This window comes from Eublepharis macularius, chromosome 8 (assembly GCF_028583425.1).
Source record: "Eublepharis macularius isolate TG4126 chromosome 8, MPM_Emac_v1.0, whole genome shotgun sequence".
Classification (NCBI taxonomy): Eukaryota; Metazoa; Chordata; class Lepidosauria; order Squamata; family Eublepharidae; genus Eublepharis; species Eublepharis macularius.
Window position 1 is genome coordinate 87,211,313 of NC_072797.1, and position 13,039 is coordinate 87,224,351.

Genomic DNA, 13,039 nt, shown 5'->3' on the forward strand with positions numbered 1-13,039 from the left:
TGTGTTAAGCCAAGGCCAAAAGACTCACCTTTGGCCCTGTGCGCGCGTGTGTGTGTGTGTGTGAGAGAGAGAGAGAGAGAGAGAGAGAGAGAGATTGATGGGATTCAGGGCATGACAGCTGCCATTATCGGGTCCCAGCAACTTTTACATTATTGGGCCCCTGTGTGGTTTTACACAGTATGTTAAGGAAGGCCAGCATGGCAATGGCCATGCAGGTGTGCACACATGGGTTTGAGGAGGGAAGGGTTTCCTGCAGGTTCTGAATCCCTGACTGTCACAAAGTGTCATGTTATGCAGCTTAGGGTAAAAATTGGAAAGAAAAAGCAATTATTAAAGGAGAGCCAGAATGTCCCAGGCAAATGGAGCTGGGTCATGCCCATCCATTGGTATTCCTCTGCTGCTGTCCTTCACTTTGGTGCCTTGGTGCCAGGGCTGCCTACAGTGACTTAAGAAAGATAGTGGCTCATGAAGCACCAGGAGGAACTTGATCTTGCCCAAGAAGTCTTCTGGTTTGGGGGACTTTTCTGATTAAATCTGTTAATCCAACTCGCATATATATACACACCCAAGTCTTTCCAGATCAGTCTTCCATGTGGTCAGATTTTTTTTTGGTCAGATTTTTTTTTTATTTTCAGGTATAACAACAAAATTCTCTGACTCAGTTTCTTCTGTGAGCCCAGTTTTAGTCAGAAAGAGAGACTGGAAGCCAGCAACCTGTCCAGTATTGCACTTTTATGAGTAAAAAAAAGGAGGAATCAGAGTGGACCAGCATATCCTTTAGTGATCTAGTCCACTGGACCAAAACATCCAGTAGTATGGCAATATAGCCATAATTGTGTGAGTTTCCTAGATGTGGTCACATATAGAAATAATGATAATAAAACTGGGATAAGATGATTCAAGACACAGGAACTCATATTTGCATTTCACTTATCATCATCCCTCAACACCTTTGCAGAAATCTACCATACGGCCAATACTTATGTTTGCATCGCAATGTGACCCTACAGCAGCATTTTCTGAAGGAAAGAGATAGACTAACTAGCAACCTTTTCGATAGAGGATATCCCCCGAAAGTGCTGGAGTCCACGGCAGCCAGGGCATCTGGGGTGTCTAGGGATGAGCTCTTTAAACCCAAAGAACAGGAACCGGGTAGAGGTTACAGTGGACAATTGATTATACCCACCTCTTGAGGAGCATAAGTAAAACCATAAAGAAACATCTGGTAGACTACATACCAGTTTGCAATATAGCCCCCTGAGACCACCCAGGATGGACCTGAGGGCCACTTTAGGTGTGGCAGATATAATGTTTGTAATTTGGCAGCTACTGACAAAGAATTCAGGGTAAACTCCACCAGATATACCATCATCCCGTGTGACTTTTTGACGTGCAGCACTGCTGGCATCATTTACATCATAGGGCCAAGCTACAAGTGACAAATGACACTTGAACGGCAAGTGGATTGAGTGGAGGGCAAGTGAAGAGGGAGAAATACACTTGCCGTTCAAGTGTCATTCGTCACTTGTAGCTTGGCCCATAGAGTGTACTTGTCAAAAAGTTTATATTGGCAGAACACAGACAGCAGTAAAAACATGTGTGCAGGAACATATTTCAAGAATTCAAACTAGGACAATGGAAGCACCCCTTGTCCATCACTTTATTGATCACCATATTGAAGCAAGGGAGTTTCGGTACTCGGTAATACAGGTGCTGAAATCCAACAGGTCCAGTGACTTACAGAGGGATTTATTGAGATGTGAGTGTTTTTGGATCCAGGAATTACATGCAGGCTGATTTCCCACTCACATTTTAAATTCCTATTAGTGAGCATTTGCTGTGATCTCAAAGGCATTAGTTTTGTGCCCAGGCGTTTTATACTTTAACAACAGATTTGATTTGAAGTCCTGCATTTGATTTTATACTTCTTATCAGGTACTGTTTCAGTAGCAGGTTTTGTGGGCTCTGAAATCGACGTCTTGTCTTTTCCCCTCGTAACCCTCCCTCTTCAAAATGCCAGTCCTCCATTTGTCCAATGTGCCCAAGTGACAACGGTATGGGTATGTAGTGGCTGTAATGTTGCATTGCATTAAAAAAATAAAAGCTGGGAAGTGATGGTGGGGGGGGGGGCACAATGGTGAGATATTTTTATATTGGTGTGCGGGGGGGATATTTGTCCCCTTGCACACCAAGCACCTCTAGCCCGCCTGGTGAGGCACCGAATGGCACTTCACCATGTGAGTTTGCAGGTGCAGCAATGCTGCCTGCCCCCCCCCCATTCCAAGCACCTCCAGCCCACCTGGTGAGGCACCGAACGGTGCTTCACCATGTGAGTTTGCAGTGGCGCCCACCTGCCTGCCCCATATTTAAGAAATAGAAAATTTGCTCAGCAGAGACCCTGAAGAAGGATGGCAACAAAACAGAAATAGCGAGGGGGTGCTAGATATTAAAGAAATCAGGGTTCACATGTAGCAAAATAACTCTGAAATTTTACTGCCACTTTAAAATCACCAAAATAAAGGAACAGCATGAATGGGATGTGGATGGTGGGTGCAGTTAAATCAGCTGTGACCAATCAAAAACCGAGAAGAATGGAGAGGGGGGGAGGAAACAAAAGTTTACACACTGAGATGAATGGGGGTAACCTTGATTCTACAGCTGATTCAAATAAAAGTTGGGGCATGTCCACAGAGAGAAGAATTGGGGATGCCCCAGGCTAAGTCCGGAGCTGTGTCACATCACTAGCTCGGAAGTGTAAAACACAGACAAACATTGGAAGTGAAATAAGTATTGAAAACAGGGCAAAGACTGAATGTGAAATTACCCACAGTTACCCCTAAAGGGTTGAATCAAACTACTGATTATTGGTGCTACTTATGATGGTAGCACAGAATATTAGTTTGTCCATCCTGGATGTTGCATATCTCTTTAAGGCTACCTCCAAATGCTCTGGTGTGATTGGTGTTAGCATAGACCAGTGTATATAGAGAGTACATCAGCAATTACCACCCCCAGACTGCATTACATTCACTATGGGAAACATTGTAAAAGAAAACATACATTGCAGTGTTGTAAGTAATAGTTTATAATGACTTTGGAGTGTGATATGAATTATATGCAGGACCAATATTTATTATCATGTTCTTTGTGCTTATGTGACTTAGGAAATTGTTTTTATATATCCATGGTGTCCCTGAGGAAGATACTTTGAAACAGGAGTAGAACTAGCATCCTAGTTGGACATTATGGACATTTAATCCTGGATTTGATATATGAGTGGCTTGGAATGTAGTTTGTAGAAGTACAGGCATCACAGATCACTTGAAGGACTGAATACCTGGATAAGAGAAGTAATGAATTGCATACTTACCTGTATTGGCCCTACGTCTGGATCAAGAACAATACATTGACTTAATCTGGGAATTTATTTCCAGTACTTGAGCTCTTTTTTGTAAAGAGTCAAAGATTATATGGTCCTTGGGAATAGTGATTTGTTACGTTAATAGTTGATAGAATGTGAACGTATTTGTTGATACATTTTGTGAATATTTATTGGATACATTGTAATATTTATTGTAGGTACATTGTTATATTTATAGGATTGTTATACTTATAGGCTTGTTATTTATTCACATATTAGCACTGTGCACTTTATTAAATTAAGAATTGGTATATGTTTGCATTCCATGGAAGATCTTGAATCTTCAGTCACTAGCTTCTTGTTTGTGGAGCCTTTTAATTGTGTGCAGTGCTGGAAAGAATGGCAATAAAGAGTTCTCCTGCTTGTGCACAATGCTGATGCCACTTGTTTCTTGCCATTGTGTGCACCCAGCCACCCCCAACACTTTATCTGTGAACTGTCTGACAAATGAAAAACAGAGAGCTTTGATATTTTCTGAGCCAACATCATCAGAGGCATAATATAAAAGTCCATACATAATTTATATGTAGGAATATGCACCCCCTTTCATTTCTTTATTTTTTCATATGATGCCACTATAAGCATTTACAACTGTCCCATTTTTATTATTGGGGTTCCCAATTAATTTTTAACTCTATAATATTTCCACCTTTTTAATACTATTTCATTTCCCTGAATGCTCCAGTAAAAGAAAGACTTTATGAATTAGTATTAGGCTACATGGAAAGTATATGTCGAGTGCCTGGTCCTCTCCATATTTCTCAGATCAACCATGGCTTCTACAGTCAGTCAGAAACTCTCAAAGGGCCATCAAAAAACATACTTTGGGACTAGGCTATCCTAACTGTCCCACCCCTGCAAGTATGATGGAAAATGGTGTGTGTGTGGAGGGGGCTGCTTAAAGTGGTGGGGCTGCTTAAAGTGGTATGGAGCTATTTTCCTCTCTGGGTTGAAGGTTCCTTTTTGTTATATTCCAAGATTACTCACTGTATGCTGTTGTGGGAGGGAGGCCAGCTAAGTCTGGGTGGAACTTGTATATAAACTGTAAAGGATTGATTTGATTCTGCAGTTTGGCGGGGCGTGGGGGGGGCAGCTGTTTGCAGTGGCAGGTCTCTTCCTGACCAGCTTCATGTTGGAAGCACAGATCCAGTGTATCTCCAGTTTACCATTTGGTTAATTTCATCACTTCAAAGGAAGAAGTTTCATAGCTGGACCATCTCCCACCTATCAGTGCAATGATAGAAAAAAGGGGGAAATGCAAAGACTGGTCAGTTCCACTTAATGTGTTGTGTTCCAAAACGAGAGAAGGGACAATCTTTCTTTCATCATTGGTTACTGCAGGACTGTTTTTGAAGCTCTCAGTGCTCAGGTATGGCGCCCCCCCCCCCACACACATACACCTTGAAGAGGAATAGGCTCGTAATTGGACTGCAAAAGCAGGTTAAGCAGAAAAAGAGGGTAACAGTAGACCTGGCATCATCCCTATTCCTTTCTGTACACTTCTACACAAAATGCAAGGAATGGCCAGCAAGCAACATCTATGCAGGTGTTTATCATATGGCTTTGAGGAGGGAGTGGGTTCTGAGTCCTGGGCCACTCTAAGACATGAGTCTTTCACTCAAGACTCATGTCTTAGAGTAAAAATTGGAAATAAATTATTAGAGGACTGCCACACTGAGAAGAACCCAGGCATGTGTTGACCAGGTTGCTCATTCACTGGCCTTATGCTGCTGCACGTCACTTAGATTCCACTGCCAGTGATCTGTGAATAAAGAAGTCCTCCCAAAGTAATGGGTTGAGGAGCACCCCCACCCATTCTTCCCAATCTGACTCTCATGTTGAGACCATTAAATCAAGATAGAGGAAGAAATCAAGGTTCCAACTTAAAGCATCATGGTATGCAAAATTATCTACTCTTCATCAAAACATAGTAACATTAACTTTTGGGTGCTCAGAGAGAGGGCATCAAGTTAAATGCCAATCAATTCATTCTGCGGGTTTCTCTCTGACCAATCCACTGTGACAATAAATGTGATGTTACGAAGAGGGGTGTGTACAGGAAAATTCAGTTTGATAATACCAAACTGGAGAAAAAAATTGGTAGTCCTTGAATACCAAACTGATTCTCTAGTTTGGTTTGGTATTATAGTGCAAATTAAGTAAAATTTGGCCATTGTTTCCAATGGAAAACTCAGTTCGGATTTATCTGGTGGCCTGGGGGGGGGGGTATTATTGACTGAATTTCACCAAATTTGCAGGGGACCTACTCCTGACTATCCTCTAAAGACTCTCCCCAAGTTTAAGAGAGATTGAACCTGAGTGCCAATTCTGTGGGCCCCTGAACAAGGTGCCCCCCCCACCAATGCATTTCTTCCAAGCTGACTTGCAATGCAGAAACACATGGACCAAGGCTGCCATGGCCAGAGAGACACTCTGAAATGCAAACTCCTCTCCAGACAGTCCAACAGAACCAGATACCCCGCCCCAAATAACCCAGTGGCTCCGGATCAGACTGATCAGCCATTCTCCATTATTTCCAGTGATCAGAACTTTTCCAAGTTCTTTCCCAGGGGTACATACACATAGGGCAAGGCTGCTACATTCAAGGCCTGCTCCCAAATGCAAACTCATCCCTGGAGAAGCCCAAACTTATGTCCCTCCCCAACATGCTCAATGCGGGGAAGTCCTCGCCAGTCAGCTGGAGCAAGGAGGTGTTAAAACGCTCCCCACGCCACTTGCAAGCAGCACTGGAAGTTCTTTAAACCCCTCCTTGCTCCAGCTGACTGGCGTGGAAGTCTCCACCAGTCATCTGAAGCATGGGGAGGGGGGTTAAAGCACTCTCCCCAGAAGTGGGGCCACAGACCCACGAACCTGTCCCCAGTTAATGGAAGTTCGTGGTCCATCTGATTCATAAAACTCCATGGACCATGGCTTGCCAGCTTGTGATCTTTTCCTGGTCTGTGCCCACCTCTATTTAAGAGTGAAGACAACTGCCCCAGAACCTCATTTCTCCACCCACCCCTTGGAAAGAATAGTGTGCTCATGCACAGCCAGCAGATGCCTTGACTCTTTCCCTATTGCTCTTGAGTGTCTGAAAACACCAAGCCCTCTTGTTGTGTGTGCTAAATCTCAGTGGGTCAATGCTTTAGATGGAGGACTGTGTTCTGTGAGATTTTAGTGCCTTTAACCACAAAAACAACTGTCCCAAAGATCTTTGAAGGTTTTATTGCAAAAAAAGAGTTTGAAACTCATGAAAATGAAATATACACAGAGAAAGAGAGAGAGAGAGAGAGAGAGATTAGAGCCTAACCAGCAACAACCTACACGAGAAAACCAGTAATGGTTAATATTAGGGGTCTGCAAAACAAAACAAATGAACTGAGAAAACATCCAGAAATCGCTGCTTTGTTTTGTTAAAGCAGCTTCTGGAATAGTGAATCAAACCCAGAAAACCAAATTATAATAGTAAAGAGTCCAGTAACACCTTTAAGACTAATCAACTTTATTGTAGCATAAACTATCAAGATCCACAGCTCTTTTCATTAGAGATGCATCTGACGAAGAGAACTGTGGCTCTCGAAAGCTTATGCTACAATAAAGTTGATTAGTCTTAAAGGTACTACTAGACTCTTTACTATTTTGCTAACAGACTAACAGACTTCTACAGGCTTCTTCACGGCTAACTGTTCTGGGTCTATGACCAAATTATAATGACATCCTCCTACCCAACATTTCGTGTGTTTTGTTTTAGTTATTGCCTCACAGCAGAGACAGCATCTTGCTTTCCTTTATGGCATTCATCAACTGGATCTCAAAAGGGAGAGTCCTGATATTATTAATTAACTCTGTTGGCAGGAAGGAGGAATGTGTACAATGCACATGAATGTTTTCCCCATTGCTACCTGGGCAATGGCACTGTGTCCCTGCCAATCAGGGGAGCCCAATCAGGGGAGACCTCTCTCTGCTTTTTGGCCCTGAAAATATTTGAAAGGGGGAATGTGCAGACTTAAATCATAGGCTGCAATTCTAAAGACACTTGCATGGGAGTAAGCACTATTTAATAACATGGAACTTACATCTATGTTAGGGGGATGTGCGCCTTGGACTGTTTTGTGGCACTACCTAGGCACTGGTTTATCTCCCCCACCCCCATCAGGGCACTTGGACAGTCAGTTGCTATGAGGGAAAGTGCCACTGGGGGGTGCAAATGGTTGTTCAATAAATCAAACTCGATAAAGGCCCTGGTAGACTTCAAGTATAGGCTGACCATCAAAAGGAATGATTTGCCCTTCATCGGGAGGACAAAACTTCAAAGCAGAAGGAAACATGACACCAACAAGCAACAGCAGGATATAAAGATAATTTATTGGCACTAGAGAAAAAGGGAAAAAATGAATATAAAGCAGGATTGCTTTTAATGTCACTGTCACTCTGCTACCCCTTTGCCAGCCAGTTTCCCACCATAGTGTCCAACTGCTGACACTTGCTTTCTTCAGGGTCCGTTGTTGTGCATGTGTACTGTGACTGAAGAAAAAATGGGTGGATCAATGATTTAGAGGGGGGTCTGTGTTCTGTGTAATTTTGGTTCTGTTAAGTGCAAAAGCAGCTGCCCAAAGAACCTGGAATCCCTCATTGCAAAGAACCAAAGGGCTGAAACTCGTGATTAATTTAAAAAAAACAGATTAGATCTGAGCCAGCAACTCCTCAGCTGAAAAAAACAATAACAGTACATAGTTTGTTTGGGAATTCTGGATTTGAACATGCAATGGAATTTTTTCAGTGCACATCCCACATCAGTGCTCATTCAAAAATCTCAGATTAGAACTGGAACAGAAATTTTCTCTGTGCCCATTTCTATTCCCAGGACTTGGTTATACATGCCAAGTCAGTCTTTCATGTTGGGAAATTAATATATTACTATGGACTTCCTTAACATTCAGATACAGCACTTTCAGAGCCAGCAATTTGCTGACAAGACTGTCAGGATGTTGTTGGATGAGAGAGTGACCAAAACAAAGAACAGGCACCAATGGTCTAATCCTCTTACATGGTTACTCTCTTTCCTGCCACCATTTCTCCCACTGCTAAAAACACACAAATAATGGTGTGTATTTCCATCACCCCCCTTTATTACTAAAACCCAGACACATAAAGCAAAAGAAGCAATAAACTACTTTCAGTGATTTCATTCATAAACATTAAGCTGGAAAGTGTTATTTAGGTTATATAAAAGATGTTTGTTGTTTGGACTGTGTTCATTGATGGAACAATTATTTAAGCCTCTACTGATTTTTTAAAAAAATTATCTAAAACTCAGTCAACTTGATCAAGCTAATTTTATATGAATGCTGAGAGACCTTCTACGCATAACAACTAGAGAAAGGAAATGAACACCACATACTCATGGAGCTCTATCTATCATTGTTGACAGTTTAGTTTGGGGGTCTTTGGATCAATGCCTGTAAATACAACATGAATCCCAGTTGTGATCAAAGTTTTTGTTACAGGAAGCGCTATCAAATATGAGTCACTGACTGTTGGCCACATTTAAACAGCCCAGTAGGAGATTAAATATAAATAGCATGGATGCAGTAATAAACCTGATAAGAGATTTCATGTCATTCTGTGTAGTGGAAATGAGAAATCTCTGAGGATTCTTAAGCTGCCATTAAATATATTTAAAATTACCTTCAAAACAATGACAGTACAATCAATCTGCACCTTGAATTACAGACTTTCTTGTCTGGAAGCATCATATGTAAATACTCTTTCTTTTACCTGCTGACTCATACTCTCTTTGAATTATTATGGCCCTTTGATGTAAATGAGCAGAGCATACTCAAGAGGGTCATGGCTAACTAAGTAGCAACTTAATTACTTCTGCAAAAGCAAGTCATGTGTCATATTTTAAAGATGAAATATCTTCTATAGCAACAATATTTTTTTAAAAATCCTTTATGTGAACCAAGATGTTAATGTTATAACCGTACAGCATGATTAAGATATTTAGAAAGAACTCACAAACAGGCCTACTAAGAATCCTACTCACATCTAGTATTGCCAACTTCACATTGGGAAATTTCTGGAGATTTTCATACAAAGTTTGGGGAGGGAGAGGAACTTAGCAGGGAATTAATGGCTTAGATTCTACCCTTAGAAACTGCAGTTTTCTCCAGGGGAATTGATTTCTGTATTTTGGAGATTGGCTGTAACTCCAGCCCCCAATCTGGAGGCTTGCAACTCTAGATCTATTCAGTGGGGTTTACTCCCAGGAAAGTGTTCTTTGGATTGCATCTTCAAAGTTGAATCCTGGACTGGCTTAGAACTGAGGGCGTGTGTGACTCTTGATATGCATTTATGATCCTTACCTCCACCAGAAGAGTAAAAACTGATACAGACCCAAGTTAGCTAATATCCCCTTTCCTCCCCAGTTTAATCCCCCCCTTAACTGGTTCTCAACTGCCTTCCTCATTCCATGATTTCCAGAAGTCAGTACAGTGTTTATTGGGCCATTATAAGGGTACTTATACTTTTGTACTTTTCCTACAAATTATTATTCCTTGGTATAATTTGGGAGTTTCCTATCTTCACACTAAGTGGCTCCATTATGCTGCCCTATTTATAAGCCTGGAACCATTAGAGTTGCTGTTAGAAGGAACAGTTGTTATTAACAAATCTGTTCTCTATAGCTGACATCATGTGTATTAACAGATGCATATAAAAACAACTTGTCCACAGTTTTTTTTCTTCATTTGTGCAGGCTCATGGATATACTGCTTATATAAAGTATATATCATGTTGGGGGACTGAAGATCTTTGTTCAATAGAGGAGCATTAGTTGTTCCGATTATGAATATTCTGGGCTGCACTGTTAATCTGCAAAATCTGCATAGCAATGCTTGTCACTTTGAAATAAGCAATCAAGGTAATAGGGATGTGATGTCTTTAGTTTACATGAATCTATTAAAAAGGCAAAATAGGTTCCAGGAGACATTTTTGATTCAAATGAGCCATCTATCAGGAACAAAACCACTTGTATTCATGAAAAGGAAAAAGAAAGACTCCTTTGACCAATGGCATTTCTAGCCATGATTGGCCCAGCCATTTCTATCATACTTATTAACCTTTAGATTGAACATTGTTTTAAATGGGTCTCACCCTACTCCCACTTTTCTGTTTGCGGTTTTAACTATAAAATACTTCTGCCCAATGGATGCATACATCATGCATCTAAGAAAGTGAGCCCTTAACAAAAAAACTTACGCTGAAATAAAAGTTGTTGGTCAGGTGCCATTGGACTCCTGTTTTATTTTGTTGCTACTATTTTTCCATTCTAAATTAATCTCTGTTCCCCCCCACCCCCTGTTTTATCTTCACCTCTAAAGGTGCTGGTGGCTGGACTCCATTTGTGTCAAATAAATATCAATGGCTTCAGATCGATCTTGGTGAAAGAACTGAAATCACTGCTGTTGCTACCCAAGGTGGATATGGGAGTTCTGACTGGGTAACAAGCTACTTCCTGATGTTTAGTGACAGTGGAAGAAACTGGAAGCAATATAGTCAAGAAGAAAGCATTTGGGTATGTTGAGTATCTTATTTTCAGTACAATACCACATTATATTTGTGCATTGCTAAAACAAATAATATAAATTTAAACAGAAGGGGCTGGACCCTATGAGGCAGTAGTAGGGGCTGTCTAGTATGTTATAATTATTGGAAGAGGTAAGAAGAGGCAGTTTTACCTTCACTGCAGCCCCCTGTAGTTAACAAAACTGCTGGTTTAGTTTTGCTGATATCATGTTTATGACTTTTTGTTATAATAATCTATGTGAAAAGAAGGAAATAGTTTTTAAGAGTACTGGTGTGTTAACTCAGCTCTTTCTTAATATTGAGTCTTGGTGTAATTTTCATGTAATGTTCAGTAACTGTACTGAATTTTTACCCATGTTTCACTGAGATGTTTTGTATAAGCCAATTAACTAGACCTTGGTACCAAAATATGGCAGTACTGAGGCCTATCAATCTACTTCGCATGTCATTGAAACTGATTAATAGTGTTAGTGTGCATCTAGTTTCCTTAATGCCTTATTGATCAGATCAATTTATGATCCAATGAACTTTTATTGAGTAGTTTACATAATCAGATTAAAACCAGTTTTAGGTGAGGTTTCAAAACAACTTTTTAAAGATGATGGACGCAAAATATTTAAAGGACGATAATAAAGCAAAACTAAAGTATTACATCTAGAGATGGGCACGAACCTGAATATGAACCAAACCCCCCCACGAACCAGCTCAGTTTGTGGTTTGGGAACCAGTGGTTCATGGAAGCTCATTTCCACGAACTTCCACAAACTGTTCTACCCACGGATCATTTGAACAGTGGTGCTTGGCTGCCTGGCCAGGAGTTTTTGGCTGGCTAGCCAAGCCCCACTTGCAGTTTAAATGGCCATTTCCCCGCCACTCGAAGCCCACTGTGGGTGGGGCTTGGCTGGCCGGCCAGGAGCTCCAAACAGTGGGGAAATGGCCATTTAAACTGCAAGTGGGGCTTGGCTATCTGGCTGGGAACTCCTGGCCAGGCAGCCAAGCCCCGCTGTTTAAATGATTTAAAGAGCGGGTGAGGTTTGGTTTAAAGCCTCCCGGCCGACCAGCCAACCCTCACCCGATCTTTCAATGGGCCCCATTTAAAGAGTGGGTGAGGCTTGGCTGGCCAGCCAAGAACTCCCGACCAGCCAGCCAAGACCTACCCAGCTGGCCAGCCAAGCTCCATCTGTGGGTTTAAATGCTCAGAGCGGCAGGGAAATGACCATTTAAACTGTGAGTGTGTTGTGAGTCAGCCTCATCCTGCCACCTTACCTCTTGCCCCAGAGTCTTCCTCAGAGGACTAGGGACTGGAAGAGTCAGCAGGGTTGACGCTAGTGCCAGCTGTGCCAGCTGTAGCATCAGAAGAAGCCCAGGAGAAGCAGCCAGGAACTTGTATGGATGCTGTTGGAAACAAAGATTTCCACAGAGTAAAGGAGAAGCCTGAGCTGCTTGGGCCAGCGGAGAGAAGGAAGAGTAAAGCAAAGGCAGTTGTGTGGGAGTGGCAGAAGAGTGCACACCTACAGGCACAACACAGAGCAAGGCTGTCTGAGAGCGAGGCAAGGCTTTCAGAGGAGGAAGTAATACCTGCACCTCATTATAGGCAGCAATATAGGCAGATGCTAAGCAGACCCCAGCATGGAAGCAACTTCGCTCGCCACACTCTGCGACCTGAGCCTCATGCCTGGAAGCTTTTGTTCCTGCCTTAGTCCTTGCCCCTCCCCTGACCATGAAACTGCTGGCTGATTTGGATTCTGATCTTAGCTACATTTCTGGACCTGCTCTTTTCCTTCTCCCTTGTGGACTGGACTCCCGGCTGTTATCTTGGCTTGTCTCCTGACCACACTCCTGCCTGCCGTGTTCTGGACTGACGTACCTGTACTTGACTGTGGACTGCCTGATGCCTGGTAGCCCCAGCACCCGCCTGGTGCCTCCACCCCGCCTAGCCCTTGAACACAACAGGGTGGGGCTTGGCTGGCTGGCTGGCTGGCTGGCTGGCTGGCTGGCTGGCTGGCTGGCTGGCTGGCTGGCTGGCTG

General features: G+C 42.4%; 1 protein-coding gene across 1 annotated transcript in view; it reads left to right on the forward strand.

Annotated features, from left to right (window-relative positions):
- Positions 1 to 13,039, forward strand: part of CNTNAP4 (contactin associated protein family member 4) — a 358,424-nt gene that overhangs the window by 77,943 nt on the left and 267,442 nt on the right. The window contains exon 3 of the mRNA XM_054987581.1: positions 10,807 to 11,000. Within this exon, the coding sequence (XP_054843556.1) occupies positions 10,807 to 11,000 (194 nt within the window). The remainder of the gene's footprint in view (positions 1 to 10,806; positions 11,001 to 13,039) is intronic.